Genomic DNA, 19,413 nt, shown 5'->3' with positions numbered 1-19,413 from the left:
ACTGGCGTATATATACACTTACGCCGCGCATCACGAGATACGCCGGCGTAAGTGCTTTGTGGATCTGCCCCTAATGTCTTCTCACTACCAGCCCTGTCAGGCTCATCACCTCAACATAGAGGCGATCGATCAGCAAAAGTAGGGCATGGAGGACTCGAGCAACCTTCAGATCATGATTAGGGATGAGCGAACCCGAACTGTAAAGTTCGGGTTCGGTACGGACTTTGGGTTTTTCCCGGACCCGAATAGTTGGAAAAAGTCCGGGTTCGGAGTTCGGGTATGTTTTGGCGCGCTGCACGGCAGCCAATCGCCATTCGTGTTACTACTGTGACTGGGAACTGATCACAGCCATGCCTACTTATGGCATGGCTGTGATTGGCCAGTGCAGCATGTGACCCATCATGTGACGTGCCTCTATATTAGATAGAGGCACACAGCACAGATCGTCACTCTAGATAGAGAAAGGCTGCTGGAATCTGCTGCATAGGGAAAGTCTTGGGTGTATCTGGCTCGTTTTCACTGGATTTCACTTATGTGAGGGAAAGGTTGCTGAATCTGCTCAGGGAAAGTGTTAGGTCTATGCTGTTATACTGCTCCAGAAATATCAAGAAGCACACTTTATTTATTTGATATCTGCATCATCTTATGGCATCTGGCTCGTTGTCACTGCTTCACTTATGTGAGGGAAAGGTTGCTGAATCATAGGGACAGTTTTAGGTCTATGTTGCTCCAGAAATTTCAACAAACACTCTATTCCTGTGACATCTGCTGTGCTTCATATAGTTTAGGAATTTTGTTCAACTATAGGGGCATTTTGCAATCTATAGGTGACTGAGTATTTCAACAGCACTACACCTGCCACACCACCTGTGCACCTGTGATATACTGTGTTTCTGTCAAGTACATAGTCAGGGAGAGTTTCCTGAAATATTTTTTCTATGGTGGCAGTCAGCAATCTATAGGTGACTCTGTATATTTCAACAGCACTGCACCTGTCCCCTGTGATATACTGTCTGTGCAGTACATTGTTTAGGGCTGGGTTCCTGCTTCTTGCTATAGGTGGAGCAATATATAGGTGAATCTCTGCTTATTTCACCAGCTTACACTTTTTTGTATTTCAAATTTTTCAAAATTAGGGCAAGACCCTAAATTTGAGAAATATATAGGTGAATCTCTGCCCATTTCACCAGAACTCCACCTTTCCCCTGTGATATACTGTCTGTGCAGTACATTGTTTAGTGCTGGCTTCCTGCTTATTGCTATAGGTGGAGAAATATATAGGTGAATCTCTGCCTATTTCACCAGCTTACACTTTTTTGTATTTAAAATTTCTCAAAATTAGGGCAAGACCCTAAATTTGAGAAATATGAGGAAAACATCAAATAAGGGATGTGGCCGCGGTCGTGGTGCTGCTGGTGTAGCTCCTGTTTCAGGGAGAGGACGTGGTCGATCTGTGCCAGCTACAAGCACAAGTGAAACACCTTTCTCAGGTGCGAGTAGCCGACAGAGCCTGCAGCGGTATTTGGTCGGGCCTAATCCAGCTCTACGAATGTTGAGGCCAGGAGCAGAACAGGCGGTAGTAGATTGGGTTGCTGACAGTGCCTCCAGTTCCTTCACATTGTTTTCCAACCAGTCTTGTGCTGAAAGCTCAGAGTTGGCGCCTGCAGCCGATGTCCACCATCAGTCTTTCACCTCACCCCCTTGCAAATCAGCCTGAGCCCCAAAGCATGCAGCAGTCTCTTCTTCTTTTTGATGAGTCTGTTAGCATGTGTTCCCAGGGCCATCCACCTAGCCCAGCCCCAGAAGGGGAAGAGATTGAGTGCACTGATGCCCAACCACTTATATTTCAGGATGAGTTCATGGGGGACCATCACAGCGCGTCTTGCATGATGATGATGAAACACAGTTGCCAACTGCTGGTGCTTTTGCAATTGTGCAGCCCGACAAGGAGGGCAGTGGTGAAGACTGGGTGGAAGATGATGTGGAGGACGATGAGGTCCTCGACCCGACATGGAATTAACGTCATGCAGGTGACCCATGTAGCTTCGGAGGAAGAGACGGTGGTCGCACAGAGCCACCAGCACAGCAGAAGAGGGAGCAGGGTGCCAAAGCAGAGCGTCCGTCCCCTAGACAGTACGCCTGCTACTGCCCAACGCAGCAAGGGACCGAGCACCGCAAACCCAGGTCCAAGGAGTTCCCTAGCGTGGCAGTTCTTCACACAATGTGCTGATGACAAGACACGCGTGGTTTGCACGTTGTGCAATCAGAGCCTGAAGCGAGGCATAAACGTTCTCAACCTGAGCACAACCTGCATGACCAGGCATCTAAGTGCAAAGCACGAGCTGCAGTGAAGTAGACAACGCAAAAAACCAAGAAAGGTCTCTGGCTCCTCCTGCTTCCTCTTCTGCATCAGTCTCGGGCCTCTCTGCCTCTTCATCCACCTCCGTAGTGACAGTGCCACCTGCCACCCCTCAATTAGAGGACCGGCAAGCAACACTACCACCTGGGTCACCAAACATCTCCACAATGTCCCATGGAAGCATTCAGCTCTCCATCTCCCAAACACTGGAGCGTAAGAGGAAGTACCCCTCTACCCACCCGCGATCCCTGGCCCTGAATGCCAGCATTTCAAAATTACTGGCCTTTGAAATGCTGTCATTCCGTCTAGTGGAGATGCAGAGTTTTAAAAGCCTGATGGCTTTGGCTGTCCCACAGTACGTCGTGCCCAGCCGCCACTACTTTTCCAGGCGAGCCATCCCTTCCCTGCACAACCAAGTGGGGGACAAAATCAGGTGTGCACTGTGCAATGCCATCTGTGCTAAGGTCCACCTAACTACGGATATGTGGACCAGTAAGCACAGTCAGGGACGTTATATCTCCTTAACAGCGCACTGGGTAAATGCAGTGGCGGCTGAGCCTGAGGCGGATAGCAGTTTGGCGCATGTCCTTCCACCACCGAGGATTGTAGGGCGCTTGTTTGCCTCCTGTTCCTAACTCCTTCTACTCCGCTTCCTCATCCTCTACCGCCTCCTCATCCAGTCAGCGTAACAAACTCACCACCAACTTCAGCACAGCCATGGGTAAACGCCAGCAGGCAGTTTTAAAACTTTCCTGTTTGGGGGAAAAACCACACACCGCGCAGGAGTTGTGGAGGGACATGGAACAACAGACCGATGAGTGGTTGGCGTCAGTGAGCCTCAAGCCGGACCTGGTGGTGTGCGATAACGGGCGAAATCTCGTAGCAGCTCTGGGCCTAGCCGGTTTGACGCACATTCCTTGCCTGGCGCATGTGCTGAATTTGGTGGTGCAGAGTTTCCTGAGAACTTACCCCAATATGCCTCAGCTGCTGCAGAAAGTGTGGGCCGTCTGTGTGCACTTTCGGCGTTCTCACCCTGCTGCTGCTCGCCTGGCAGCGCTGCAGCGTAACTTCGGCCTTCCCGCTCACCGCCTCATATGTGATGTGCCCACAAGGTGGAACTCCACCTTGCACATGCTGGCCAGACTGTGCGAGCAGCAGCAGGCGATAGTGGAGTTCCAGCTGCAGCACACACGCGCGAGTCGCTCTGCAGAAAAGAACCACTTTACCACCAAAAACTGGGCATCTATGCGAGACCTGTGTGCCTTGTTGCGCTGTTTTGAGTACTCCACCAACATGGCCAGTGCCAATGACGCCACTCTCAGCGTGACTATCCCACTTCTATGCCTCCTTGAAAAAACGCTACGGGCGATGATGGAAGAGGATGTGGCACAGGAGGAAGAGGAGGAGGAATCGGGATCATTTGCAAGGCTTTCAGGGCAGTCATTCACAAGTGGCCCCGAGGGTGGGTTCGTGCACCAACAAAGGCCAGGTACACAATTGTCTAGCAAGGGCACAGTTCTGGAGGATGACGCGGTGGAGGAGGAGGAGGAGGAAGACGTAGAGGAGGAGGAGGAACCATGTTCACAGCAGGATGGCATCCAGACCAGCTCATGGCCATTACTGGTGCGTGGCTGGGGGGATACAGATGATACACCTCCCACAGAGGACAGCTTTTCGTTGCCTCTGGGCAGCCTGGCGCACATGAGCAATTACATGCTGCAGTGTCTCCGCAACGACCGGTGTGTTTCGCACATTATGACAGGTGCTGATTACTGGGTGGCCACGCTGCTGGATCCCCGTTACAAGGACAATGTACCGTCCTTAATCCCCTCACTGGAGCGTGAACGCAAGATGCGCGAGTACAAGCGCACGCTGTTAGACGCGCTGCTGGTGCAATTCCCACCTGGCAGCGGGGCCACAGTGGAAGCAGAAGGCGAAGGCAGAGGAGGTGGAAGAGGTCGCCAACACATCAGGGGCACCGCCAGCACCTCAGAAGGCAGGGTTAGCATGGCCGAAATGTGGAAAAGCTTTGTCAGCACGCCACAACAAACAGCACCACCAGCTGATATGGAACGTTTTAGCAGGAGGCAGCATTTCTGCAACATGGTGGAGCAGTATGTGAGCACACCCCTACACGTACTGAATGACGGCTATGCCCCCTTAAACTTCTGGGTCTCCAAATTGGGCACATGGCCTGAGCTTGCCCTTTATGCCTTGGAGGTGCTGGCCTGCCCTGCGGCCAGTGTATTGTCTGAACGTGTATTTAGCACGGCAGGGGGCGTTATCACAGACAAGCGCAGCCGCCTGTCCAGATCCAATGTGGACAAGCTCACGTTCATTAAAATGAACCAGGCATGGATCCCAGAGGAGTTGTCCGTACCTTGTGCAGAATAGACTCCGGGCTGGCCTTACCCAGCCATTGTTTTTTTCTGAGCTTTCTAGGGTTGCCATCTCATCCCTTTCAAAGCAAAAACATATTAATTACACAGGTTCTCTGGCTGATTAAGGTGCTGTTAATTAATATCACTTGGTGCCTTATCAAGTCTATCGACATTAAATTAGCCCCAGAACCTGTGTAACTCTGTGTTCAGGTTTAAAGGGATTAGGTAGCAACCCTAGATCTGTCTCACTATTTTGGGGTTTACCCTAATTTAAAAAATAAATCAATTAAAAACCAAAACCTGCTGTGTTGGCTACCTCCTCCTCCTCCTCCACCGCCGCTTCCACCTTCAGTCACATTCTTAGGCTTGCGCACTGCAACTGCTTTCTTTAAGTGCCACCAGAGGTTCTCAATCGGATTTAAGTCTGGTGACTGCGATGGCCACTCCAAAATGTTCCAGCCTTTAATCTGCAACCATGCTCTAGTGGAGTTGGAGGTATGCTTGGGATCATTGTCCTGTTGAAAGGTCCAACGTCTCCCAAGCCTCAGGTTTGTGACGGACTGCATCACATTGTCATCTCCTTGGTACTGAAGAGAATTCATGGTACCTTGCACCCGCTGAAGCTTCCCTGTACCTGCAGAAGCAAAACAGCCCCAAAGCATGATTGACCCCCCGCCATGCTTCACAGTAGGCAAAGTGTTCTTTTCATCATAGGCCTTGTTTTTCCTCCTCCAAACATAGCGTTGATCCATGGGCCCAAACAGTTGTAATTTTGTTTCATCAGTCCACACAACACAATCCCAAAACGTGTGTGGTTTGCCCACATGACTTTCGGCATACTGCAGTCGACTCTTATTCTTTGGAGACAGCAAGGGGGTGCGCCTGGGAGTTCTGGCATGGAGGCCTTCATTACGCAGTGTGCGCCGTATTGTCTGAGCAGAAACTTCAGTACCCACATCTGACAAATATTTTCTCAGTTCCTCAGCAGTCACACAGGGACTTTTCTCCACTCTGCGCTTCAGGTAGCGCACAGCAGTCAAAGTCAACATCTTCTTTCTGCCACGACCAGGTAGCGTTTCAACAGTGCCCATTGCCTTGAATTTTGCATTTACTACTGTATTACAAAACCAATTGATATCATATTAGTTGCATATGGTTCTTTATGAAGTCCTTGTAGGATTTCATTCTGAATACAATTACAAATGTACACTAAATTCCCTAAAACCCTTTACAGCATTGGGGGGGGGGGGGGGTTGAATAATTTTGAACAAAACTGTATGGACCTCGTCCTCCAAGGTCAAAATCATTATATTTTTTATTTAATTTTTTTTAATGTTATTTTAAGTTATTTCCCTATCCACATTTATTTTCAGAGTACTAGCCATGCTCTCCCCGACATTTTGCTGCCATTTGCAGCCCTCCAGCCCTTTCCCTTAGTTTTTTAGAGATATTTTTGTAGTCAAATGTCCGGGTCCCCATTGACTTCAATGGGGTTCGGGTCAAAGTTCGGGTTCGGTCCCGAACCCAAACTTTTTTTTCAAAGTCCGGGTTCGGGTCCGAACCCGAACATCCAGGTGTTCGCTCAACTCTAATCATGATACATATTAAGCTCAGAATAGGCAACCGCAGCAAAATGTATCGTACATGCTGAAATGAATTAAACTTTTTGATGATATTCAAATTTTATGAGGTGTGTGTGTGTATATATATAATTTTATTTTATTATTATTTTTTTTCCCCAAATAAGATATTGAAATTTATATAGCTATGCAGATATTACTGTGCATTTCAGAGCAGGAAGGCACTCCCTTCCCCTACATCTCTCATGATGTTTCACAGCTTCCCTTGCCTTTTTAACACACTGTTTTCCATTATGTAGCCATGCTGTTAGGTTAATTGACTCCTGTCTATGCGTGCATGTGATATAGGGACCTCTGACTGTAAACTCCTTCAGGGCAGGGACTGATGTGAATGTACAGTATGTAAAGCTCTGTACAAATTGTCGGTGCAATATAATTGCCTGTAAAGTAAATAAATTTAATGTCTTTAATTATAAAAACTGAACTACAAACTTTTTGAAATGCTGTCTGAATAGTGAACTATACATGTATTTGATGTAATTTTATTCAAATGTGTACATATTTACATCCCTTCTTTGTAAAATATATTTGGTCATATATAACAAATGGTAAAAACAGTCTGCCTTGTTTGTTCTTTTTAATATAACTGAATCAATTTGTTCAATTTAAATAAACTTTTTTTTATATATATTACAGGTTAAGTTCAGTGAGCTAACAATTGATATGTTTAGAATGTTACAAGCTCTGGAGAGGGAACCAATGAATCTCACCTCTCAAATGAATAAGCCTGGATTACAGGTATTTACTAATAGCTCTATACTGATGGATGGGTAAATATTCAGTCTAATTTATTTAGAAAATAAATGGAGTGTGATGCTACTGCAACTGTGTGATTTCTAATGTAGTTTACTACGGTATTTATTGTAGGACACAACTTATCGTGTTCCTCTATTGGTGTATTTTCTACCATCTGCAGGTGCTTTGGACACAATTCAATTAAAAAAAATAAACATTTGGGCCAGTTCCCTCTAGTGGCTTTACCTCTGTACTTTCTCTAGAGCTCAGCTTAGCTTGGTGTTCAGAAGATTGTCAGAATGTTTATACTGAAATATTAAAATCGTATTGTATTTATGGAAATGTGCAAATCTTGTTTTTGGGAGATTTACAGCTTCCTACAATATCAAACAAGAAATTCTAAGTTCTTTGATCCGTGCTAGTTTGAAGACAAGTAACACAAATGAATATTTAAAATATATATATTTATTGGACAGTCTGTGGGCGATGCGTGAGAGCATATGACGTGTGAGAGAGGACGGGCTCTGACCTCGTGATGCTGTCAGCGAGAAACTCCAAGCCCCAAGCCTGATACAGGGATCGGTCTGCCTTACATGCCAGCGTCGACGGACCGTCCCTAGCCCCCCCAGCGTAGCACAGCTCAGCGAGGATGATGCAGCCAGCCGGATCTCCGGCTTGACTCCTTATTCCAGCGCGGACGGATGGTCCCCTCTCCCAGCTCCTACACTCCAGCGCCGGACGGCTTCCCCCCTGTATAGGTGGATACAGGGGCTAACAATCCTTTACCCTTCCAGCGTGAACGGCCTGCTCAAGAGACGATGGCGCGTCCCCACTTGCCTCCTCCTCCCCTGCTTAGAGCTGACACACTGATAGTAGGCAACGACTTGCGTGCTTCGCCCCCTCCCTGCTCAACACAGCTCAGCCTACAGATGGATGGCATAATTCTAAGCTGAAACCTCTGGCAGAGTTATTGGCAGAGTTCTCTTGGAAAACGGTAGGCTTTAAAAATTGCCTTTTTGAGAAGAGAAACTGTGTTGTCAGAACCATTGACGTATCTCAGCATAAAGCCTACACATACCGACAGAATATTTATTCTGAACTATAAAAATATTATTGTATTATGAAAATATGTATATCTGTGCTTTGGGAGAAATACAATTTTCCTACAATACAAGATATCTAAAATTCTTTTATCCGTGCTATTTTGAGGACAAGCAATACAAATGAATATTTAAAATATATATATTTATTAACTAAAGGTACAGTGCAAAATCTAAATCGGGTACAATTCGTATTACAAAAAATAATTGATATGCTTCTATAATCAGAAATAAGCGATGGCTGAATGTTTAGAGACTATCTACAATATTATGACAAGGCGTTCATAGCTCTCATATTTAAATCATCTTGGCGTATTTAAAACCTTTTAGCTTTTAGTGACATAACCTTGACATTGAATTATCTCTTCTCAATAACAAACAGATCTCTTGCCACTGCTACATAAAACACAAGGACAAGATGTCCTGTGGACAGTTCTTGGTAATTTGGCCAAGAATGTATTTTTAACACACAAGGCTATCTCTACTGCATCACCTGTTTAAACATATCCCAACATTAGGCCATTCACTAGGATTCACAATGATATTGTGATCGATATATGTAATAACAAGTATCTATATACAGTACGTCTGTGCGTTACTTCTGTAATTGCCTCTGAAGTATCTCATGCTGCAGTTAAAGACATTCCAAATACAATTAACACTTGCTAAGATAATAGAGTGGCCACAGTTGGTATCTGTTTAAACTACCTATTGCATAGAGGATGTAAGATCAAAATTATACATTACCAGTAATTAAGAGATCTTTCTGTTTGAGAAGGGAAAGTCCTAATGAAGGACTCTTGAGAGCCCCTACATGTTTGCGGTCACTCTCTGCTTTCCAGCTTCCTTCCAGGGATCAGAGCAGCTTCCAGAGATCAGCCATCTCTCTCCCATCAAGCTTCTTCCCATCAGCCTCCCTTCCTGTCTGGTGTAATCCCTTTTTATCTCTCTCAAAGAACTGGGTGTGTCACATCACTATCACATGACTGGCGAGGTCACATGATGTTATGTTTTGATGTGACTATATTGAAACAATGCCGATATTAACCTGTAGGGGGCAGTAGCGTATAAGGAATTATTCCTAATGATGAGGTCAAGCAGAGTTAATCATGACTTATGACCTCTCTAACTTTATCTGGTGTAGCACCATCATAAATTGTCCTATATGTCAAACAATTGTCAGACATCTTGGCAACGTCTAAAGTTATGATTGAGATAAGGTTTTATGATCAACACACATGCCTTGGAAAGTTCCTTTAAACTAATGTCGGGCTGTGATCAAGGCAGTCTAATACTTTGAAGTTATTTTAGGATCTTGTATTTTTGGGACCCTAGTATTGTCTATGTATTACACAGGCTTATATGTGAATTACTAATACACACATATTGTTAAGGCATTATAAAGAAACAATACTATTTAAGATATACAATTCCGCTGGGATTGTGAATAAGCCCCCTTAGTCTCATAGTGCAAAGACAATGCTGAGTTTCGTGTCATGCTGTGCAGGCTTTTCATCTCCCATGAAACCAGAATTCCTCATCATTCTCTTATCTTCTAAGTGTTAAACCCCCAAGATATATGACCTTGGAGATGGCACAGATAGGCATCCAGTTTCTTGTGAAGAGATAGGTCATTCTGGGAACAAGGCCTTATTCACAGGTTTAAGACACAAAATGGCATCTCTTCTGCTAAACATATTATGAATATGGAACACTATGAAACATATCAAATGTGCAATCTAATGTGTATTCTTTTAACCCCAAATGTTCCGACAGTGTGAAAGAGGAGGGAGAGGCTGAGTGAGGGAGATATTAATGTAAGTGGAACAGGGAGAGGTGAATAGACTGTTGTATACCTGCTGTATACCTGCTTTGTAATACCCTGATCTATAACCCCTGCAGTTTTCACATGTGCCCGGTGGTTTATAAGTCTATATGAGGAGCAAAATTATTAAGGGAGGAAAAATATAAAGAAAGAATCAGTGAAAACAATAAATTAACTGCTATGAGGATAAATGGCACCGAGTAAACCCCGTGTAAAACCACAGTCGGTGACTCCCTGCTCCTCCCCCACGGCTATGGCAGCAAAGACGGTAAAAGTAACAGGGACAACAGCGAAACCCTCACAATCCCCTTAAAAATCCCCATCAAAAGGGATAACAGCAGAGAACTGGGAGAGAGGGGGAGGTGGAGTGGCTCCCTCTGGGAAAGACATCTTGGAGGCGATTAAAGCAAGTAGTGAAGTGTTGCTAAACAAAATTGATGCCCTGGCTGTAGATGTATAAAAGGCAAAATTTGATAAAATACAGAAAAAAAACGGCAGAAATAGAAATCCGCGTTTCCAAAGTTGAAGAGGAACTAAAAAAGGATAATAAAGGATGGCACACATTGAAAAAACAAATAAAATAACTACAGAACAGAGCGATAGATACAGAGAGCCGCTTAAGAAGAAATAATGTGCGTATTTTGGGTCTGCCAGAGCGAGCGGAGGGAGATAATTCAGTCAAGTTCTCCAAAAAATTTACGGAAATATTGAATTTGACAGAAGCATCTACAACGTTTGTGGTGGAGAGAGCACACAGGATTTATTTTCGCCTCCCTAAACCAGGGGCGCCTCCACGCCCATTTTTGATACGCTTACTGAACTATAGAGATCGAGATCAAATCTCGTCAACAGCTAGGGCAAGGGCAGATATTCAATATGAAAACGTTAAGCTATTATTTTTTCCCGACTACCCGATTGAGATCCAGCAGCAAAGAGAATATACAGAAATCTGTAGAAGACTGAGGGAGAAAGGGTTAAAATACAGTCTCCTATACCCTAGTAAACTACAAGTGATGGACGGGGCACGCACTCTTTTTTTTTTTTAAACTCCAACTCAAGCAGTGGAATGGCTAGATACTAAATAGATGGGTCTGTATACCAGCACGATTATTCGGGGGTATTATCACACATTTTTGGCCAATTTATAAGGTTATGCAATTCTAACCTTAAGATATTCCATTTCTGTTCACTATTTTTAATTTTGTTCCTGGTGACCAAAGTGAGCCTTGGATATATATAGGTAGATTCAGTAAGAGTTAGGCCGACTTATCAGTAGATAAGTTGACCTAACTCAGAATCTACGCCGACCTATGTTTAAGCGTATGCTCAAACAGAGATACGCTTAATCATATCTAAGATAGGACGGCTTGCGCCGTCCTATCTTAGATTGCAATTTTTCGGATGGCCGCTAGGTGGCGCTTCCATTGCGGTCGGCGTAGATTATGTAAATGAGTTTGTACGCCGATTCATGAACGTACGCCCGGCTGCCGCAGTCGATTTACGCCGTTTCCGTAAGGCCTTAGGAGGCCTATTAGGTTGAATAACAATGTTAAAGTATGGCCGCCGTTCCCGCCGCGAGGTTCGAATTTTTCACGTCGTTTGCGTAAGTCGTCGGCGAATCGGGATTTACGTCGTTTGCGTCCACGTCAAAATCAATAGGCCCGTGCGGCGTACGTAACCGCAATGCACACTGGGAAATGTAGTCGCCCGGCGCATGCGCAGTGACTAAAAAAAGGTCAAAAACGTGAGGTCAAGCCTCATTACCATTAAACACGCCCCCCCCCAACCATTTGAATTAGGCGCCCTTACGCCCACCGCATTTACACTACGCCACCCTAAGTAAGGAGGCAAGTACTTTGTGAATCATGTACTTGCCTCTCTTACTTAAGGTGGCGTAGTGTAAACATGCCAGGCTACGCCGACCTAGATTTGCGCGCCCCTACCTGAATCTACCTAATAAAGCGGTGAATCACTGCAGAGCCCATCCCCACTGAAAACGTCAACGTATGACAAAACGCGTCTGGGACGACGGCGTGCAGTGACGTCACCACGTTTACGCCAGGAGGAAGGGCTCCTGTTCATGCCAGCCGGCATTTGTTTTATACTGCTCGATTTGCACATCCTTGTGTAAGTAGGTTTTTATCTTTTTAATAAATTGTTTTGTACGTACTACACTGTTGCGGTCTCCTTCCTTACATGTGGCATACCGTTGGGCTGCATGATACGGCCATTGAGCAGTACCCTACGCTGAATTCTGGTCACATCCCGCTGTGGATCTCGTAATCGGCTGTAGTCTGGCATTTAGGATTCATCTTGCGCTGTGATACCAACCCCTGGGTTATCCCGCTGTGGATTTCGATTAAAGCTGTTATTTAGCTACCTTCTGGTAAGCCTCCGTCCATGTGGTGGCGGCTCACAAGTTTGCAAGTGCACCGGGTGCTGTTTGTTCCAAATATTTCATTTATTGGACATTATTCACTATTTAAGGACTTGATTGCTAATTTCATTTAAGTTGGCGCAGTTTTTCTTTTTCTGCAAATAGATTGGCTGGCAGTGCAAATTTTTTTTTTTTTTTTGGAGGTTAAATAACAGAGAAGATCCCCAATCATAAGGAGTCGTTTAGATTGACTCTATGTATAAATGAGCTCTATGGGGCCTCCTCGTGTTTTTTTTTTTTTTTTTGGGAGGGAGGGAGCAGGTACAAATTGGGGTATATAGGACAACATTGTATAATAATATTTTTTCCTCCCCCTAGGTAATAAGGGGCTATATACTAAGAATAAATAACTATAAGTATTAATTAATATAAAAATATTGTGTGTGAGAATGAGAGATAATAACACTTAGGGCTCTTTCACACGTCCGTTCCGTTCATCCGTTTTTTGGACGTCCGTTAACGGACCGCAATGCTTCCCTATGGGCTAGCGTCCGTTAGTGGATGAGCATCCGCTAACGTCCGTTAGCATCCGTCTGCGTTCAGTTCCGTTTTTTTTGGACGGAAGAAAACCCTATTTTTCTTCCGTCTAAAAAACGGAACGGACGAAAAACGGACGTTAACGGATCATCCGTTCCGCTAACATCCGTTTTTCTATGTAAAAAGCCCCAAAAAAAAACGGATGAAAAAACGGATGAAAAAACGGATGGAAAAACTGATGCAAAAACTGATGCAAAAACTGATGAAAAACTGACGAAAAACTGACGAAAAACTGATGGAAAAACGGATCAACTGATGAAAAAAAAACTGATCTGAAAAACTGAACGGACGTGTGAAAGAGCCCTTAGGAATATATGAACAATGGGAGGGAAGGAACTAGAGAGAAATTGTTTTTTCCTTTCTTCCTCCCCCCCCCTCCCCACCTGTTTTGGTTGCTTTGGCAAGGTGAGATGGGGTAGGTAACATAGAGAATATAAAGACAGCACAAAGGGAAGGAGGGGTTTTATTTATTTGTTTTCCTTCTTCTGTTTGGTTTTGAATAGGGGAGACTAAATATATAATATATATACGTGACACAAGGAACCACAAAATTCTATGCCAAAGAACACATAAATATTCACTTGTTAACTTTATGTATTTTGTATGAGGATATAACATTGAATGTAACAAGGGAAGGAAGGGAATATGGTGTGTTTTTTTTTTTTTAGATAGGGAAGGTCCTAAGATATGTAATAATATAAACAAACAAGGTGTGAGATTTACAGCTGATTAGAGAAGCCCGCCGAATAAGGGAATGGAAGGTTGGTGGTTGCTTCCCATATGTTTTGGGGAAGGAGGGTGGGCTATGTTGGATATTGGACCTAACATGGAGATTATGGTCAGTAAAATAGGGGATAGAAGAAATTCCTCTCCACTCTCATCTGAGAACGGATGGGGCTGTATACAAGAGAGGGGAGTGGGGAGGGATAGGGTGGGCAGGGGATTGAGTGTAAGGGGGGGGGAGTGTATGGATATTTCAATGGTGTGGTTCAGGTACCCTACGGATACCACCCCAAGGAAGTGGGTGGTATAAGATACAATGGAGATATGGACCCCTCTCACGCTCCAGGTATAATGCCCAGGAAGGATAATTGCTTTTTAATACTATCCTGGAATGTTCGAGGATTAAATTCCAAGTTTAAACGAGCATTAATGTTCCAATATATAAGAAAATATTCTCCCCAATTGATTATACTACAGGAGACACATTTAATGGGGAAAAAAAAACTAATAACGCTAAAAAAAGCCTGGATACAGAAAACATACCATTCTACATACTCTTCGTATGCTAGGGGGGTATCGATTCTAGTAAATAAATCTTTTACAGGAGAAATAGAGAAGGCCCACATAGACGTAAATGGAAAATATGTTATCCTGGTGTATAGGATGGGTAAACAGAGATATGTTACAGCGGCAATGTATATTCCAACCCCGTTTTCGATGGGAGTGCTGAATGAGATAATAGAAAAGATCATTCAGTACCTGCCAGCAAAACTGGTATTAATAGGAGATTTCAATGCTGTTCTATCACCAGAGCTGGAAAGACCAAACCCCCCCCAAACAACATTCAACAGAACTGTATAACTGGGCACGGGTGATGGGGGTAACTGAAATTTGGAGATGGAAGAATCTGGGAGAAAGAGGGTATTCATGTTTTTCCACCTCCTACAAGACAGCATCCAGAATAGACCTAGCGTTTACTGACTCCACGATGCTAGCAGATATCGCAGAAGCCATATATCTGCCAAGTGGTCTTTCGGATCATTCTCCCCTATTTCTGTCAATACAGATTCCAATCCCAAGAAATGCATCCTTGTGGAGATTAACCCCGCAATGGGTGGGACACCCGGAAATAGCAGGGAAAATGACATCGATAATAACGGAATACTGGGAGAATAATGTAGGATCATCCTCGGTAGAGACCGTGTGGGATGCCTTTAAAGCTTATATACAAGGGCAATATATATCAAATATCTCAGCAGTCAATAAAAAACAGAAGGTTAAGGTACAAGAGTTGAAAATACAGATTGATGTGCAGAGGGAAAAATATGGGCAGGACCCCAGTAGTTCTAATTTTGATGAAATGATGGCGGCACAAAAAGGCCTACACTTACACATGGAGGAAATAACAAGACTGGAAATGCATAGAAATAGACAGAATATTTTTGAACAGGGAGATAAGGGGGGCAGATTTCTGGCAAGGTTGGTGCAACAAGAACATCAAGCTACAATCATATCAGAGATCAATGATTTAAATGGACAGATAGTAAAAGAACCCAAAGAGATATTGGAGGCCTTTAGAGAGTATTATAGTGTGCTGTATACTTCCTCTTTCCCCTCCAGCTTCCGCCCGGTGGATATGACGGACCTACTGGATCGGATAGCCCTTGGATGGTTGTCGGATGGTGAGAGGAGACCATTGGTTCGTCCCATTGCGGTTGAGGAGATCATGGAGGTTCTATGCACATTTTCGGGAGAAAAGGCATCAGGCCCGGACGGAATCCCAGCAGAATTGTATAAAAAATATGGAGCATTAATAGCCCCTAAATTAGCAGAAGTATTCACAAGTGGGTTAATGCAAGGGGCCCTGCCAGAATCAATGAGAGAGGCACATATAACATTAATATATAAGGAAACAAAAGACCCAAAGCTTTGATCATCGCATAGGCCAATTGCACTATTAAATATAGATTTGAAAATATTGACAAAGATATTAACATTTAGAGTACAACCTCTGCTCAGAAACATAATAGATTCAGACCAGACAGGATTCATGCCACAGAGAACAACAGATATTAATCTACGTAGGCTTTATACGAATATACATGCTCACCATATGTATGAGGGGTCTAGGACAGTGGCCTCTCTAGATATAGAGAAGGCCTTCAATACAGTTGAATGGCCCTTCCTCTGGGAAATACTCAGAAGGATGGGATTTCCATTAATATTCATTAAGTGGATCCAAACAATCTATGGGAGAACAATGTCGGCAGTGAAGTTGGGAGGAAGATTGTCATCTTTTTTCCAGTTATACAGAGGCACGAGGCAGGGCTGCCCTCTCTCTCTCCAGCGCTCTTCGCAATAGCAATAGAGCCAGTGGCAGAGGCTCTTAGGACTACATCAGATATTCAGGGACTCCGGGTGGGAGGGCTGGAGGAGAGGAGAGGGTAGCCCTGTATGCCGATGACATGCTGCTATTTTTAAGAGATGCGGGTCCATCTCTAGAGGGAGCCTTAGAACTGTTGAATGCCTATTCAGTATTTACAGGGCTTAAAGTAAACTGGGTTAAGTCCATACTGTTCCCCATAGATCAAGGAGCACAAAAAAACGCTGCCCCGAACTTACCATTGAAATGGGTAATGGAATTTAAATACCTGGGCATAATATCTAGACAGGTTGAGGATTTTCGGAAATTGAACCTAGATCCAGAGGTGCAGGAGCTTGGGAAGAGACTAGAGATATGGGTGACACTGCCTTTGTCGCTGTTGGGACGTAGGGCCGCCATCAGGAATTATGGGGCCCCTTATACAGCTTCAGGCATGGGCCCCCTGGAGCAGAGAACCGTGCTGCCGTGTCTGAAATTGAGAAGCGGGGGGGCTGCCGCAAATTGAGAAGCGGGGGGCCCTTTTCAGAAAAAAGAAGAAAGAGAAAAATATATATAAAAAAGGGGGGAGGGTAGCCATCCGGGGCCCTTTAATTAAAAAAAATATATATATATATTGGGCCAGATTGTCGTAGAATGGAGTATCTATACGGTGGCGTAACGTATCCGATTTACGTTACACCGCCGCAAGTTTTTCAGGCAAGTGCTTTATTCACAAAGTACTTGCCTATAAAGTTGCAGTGGAATTCAAATTCGGCGGGTAGGGGGCGTGTAATATTTAAATGAAGCGCGTCCCCGCGCCAAACGAACTGCGCATTCGCCGTCCGTAAAATATCCCAGTGTGCATTGCTCCAAATGACGTCGCAAGGACGTCATTGGTTTCGACGTGAACGTAATTGACGTCCAGCCCCATTCACGGACGAGTTACGCAAACGTCGTAAATTTTTTTAATTGCGACGCGGGAACGACGGCCATACTTAACATTGGATACGCCACCTAGGGGGCATGTTTATATTTACGCGGCATATCTCTTTCGGAAACGGCGCATCTTTACTGCGACGGGCAAGCGTACGTTCGTGAATTGGCATATCTACTCATTTGCATATTCTACGCCGAACTCAATGGAAGCGCCATCTAGCGGCCAGCGTAAATATTGCACCCTAAGGTACGACGGCGCAGGCTGTCGTATCTTAGGCAGGTTTAAGTGTATCTCAGTTTGAGCATACACTTAAACATACGACGGGCTTAGATTCCGAGTTACGTCGGCGTATCTACTGATACGCCGGCGTAACTCTTTGTGAATCCGGCCCATACAAATTATATATTTTTTCTAGAAATAAATTACAAAAAAGGCCCCTGGGGACCCCCGTACCCCTAAAAAAAAAAAATTGACCCTTTAATAAAAAATATATTAGAAAAAATATATTTTTTTTTATAAAAAATAAATAAATAAAAGGGGGGTTGCCATCCGGGGCCCTGGGGGCCTTTGGACCTCTAAAAAAAAAAAAAAAAATGTCCCTTTAATAAAAAATAAAATAAAAATATATAAAAAAATATATATATTTTTTTTATAAAGAATAAATAAGAAAAGGGGAGTTGCCATCTGGGGCCCTGTGGGCCTCCGGGCCCCTTACAGGTGTACTGCCTGTACCCCCCTGATGGCGGCCCTGTTGGGACGTATAAACCTGGTAAAGATGAAAGTCCTTCCTAAGTTTCTGTACTTCTTCAGGAACTCTCCACAGTGGTTGCCAAAAAGCTTTTTTATACAGCTACATGGAATGCTCTCTTCATTCATATGGGCAAACAAACCAGCTAGAATTAAATTAAGTACACTTATGAGACCAGAGGCACAGGGAGGATTGGCATTCCCAGATTTTCATGAATACTACACAGCCGCACAATTAGTGACAGCAGGGAGATGGTTAAACCCGGATGGGTATGACTCGGCTACCATGTTGGAAGCAGCAGCGGTCCAATGGGTAGAGGCACTGCAGGGACTGCTGTATAGAGGGATTAAAACAAGGCGAGATTTAACCCCAGCAATGAGAACAACAGTTAAAATATGGAAAACGGTTATGGGATGAGAAGGAGTTTTAAAAACCTATGCCCAAATACTCTACTGTGGAGAAATCCTGAATTACCACATCTGGATTCAATTCAGGATACAGGAGCATGGACTAGATATGGGGTGAAGAAACTAGCGCAGTTGATACAGGGGGGAAAGTTTCTCTCATATGGGGAAATGAGACCGCTTTGGAATATTCCCGAGAGCTATGCGTTTAGGTATAGGCAGCTCATCCATGCCTTATTAGCCCAGTTTCCGGAGGGGACCCCGCAACTAACGGAATCAGGTGTAGAGCAAATGGTAAAAAGTGGAAAAAGGACAATTTCGAACTTTTATGTGTATTTAATAAATACTACATCCTCAGATATTAGCAAATTAAGGGAAAATTGGAAGAGAGAGGTTCCAAATTTGGAGAACTGGGAGGAAGTATGGAGGTTCCCACTGCCGATCTTGGTATCACTTCGAAATAAATTGATACAATTTAAAATTATACACAGGAGCCACTATAAGATCTCACTGACCAATCCTCAGAACTGCTGGAGATGTGCAGATACTCCAGGAGACTTCATGCATATATTTTGGTTTTGCCCAAAAATAGTGGTATTTTGGAAAGAGGTTCTGAGAATGATTGCTACAGTGGCATCAATAACTTTGGAACAAGAGGCAGAGATCTGTCTGCTAGGACTGGAGGGGGACATATTGTCTCGGTGGAAAGGAGAACACAAGTACCGTATTTATCGGCGTATAACGTGCACTTTTTCCCCCCTAAAATCGGGGGTGCGCGTTATACGCCGATGTAATTTTTTTTACCAATGGGGGGGAGCGGGGATTGTGCGGGGGTGTCGTGCCGGCCATCCTACCTCTCCTGGTCCTGGGACGCCAGCGTACTAAAGAGATTAAGAATCCCTTGTCCCTTCTCTCCTCTTCTTGCTCCTCCTCCCCCTCCGAGTGTAGCTTCAGATTAGAGGAGGAGAGCGGTCACATGAGAGGAGAGCGATCATGTGACCAGCCGGGGAACACAGTATGAATGAGAAGGAACTGTCAGGCTACGGTATGTAGAAGGGACTGGCAGTGCTTTATTTTTAAACTTTACAGTATGCTGGCAGTCTCCTGGGAGTGCAAGGAGGCTATGTAATGTAAATGAGCTGTACTGTGCAGGGAGACAATGCTGTGTAGTGTATGGGGGGGGGGGGGCTACGTAGTGTGCTGAGATCTATGCAATGTGCTAAGA

The 19,413-nt window shown here is 44.4% G+C and overlaps 1 protein-coding gene across 2 annotated transcripts in view; it reads left to right on the top strand.

Annotated features, from left to right (window-relative positions):
* The window catches only part of SCAI (suppressor of cancer cell invasion), a 1,073,481-nt gene that overhangs the window by 544,761 nt on the left and 509,307 nt on the right, over positions 1-19,413 (top strand). Inside the window, exon 9 of one of the 2 annotated variants that reach the window (XM_040324876.1) lies at positions 7,017-7,118. The exons of the other annotated variant lie outside the window; for it this stretch is intronic. Within the exon in view, the coding sequence (XP_040180810.1) occupies positions 7,017-7,118 (102 nt within the window). The remainder of the gene's footprint in view (positions 1-7,016; positions 7,119-19,413) is intronic. 2 annotated transcript variants of the gene reach the window in all.

The sequence above is a fragment of the Rana temporaria genome, chromosome 9, assembly GCF_905171775.1.
Source record: "Rana temporaria chromosome 9, aRanTem1.1, whole genome shotgun sequence".
Classification (NCBI taxonomy): domain Eukaryota; kingdom Metazoa; phylum Chordata; class Amphibia; order Anura; family Ranidae; genus Rana; species Rana temporaria.
This window is presented reverse-complemented; position numbering and strand designations above follow the sequence as displayed.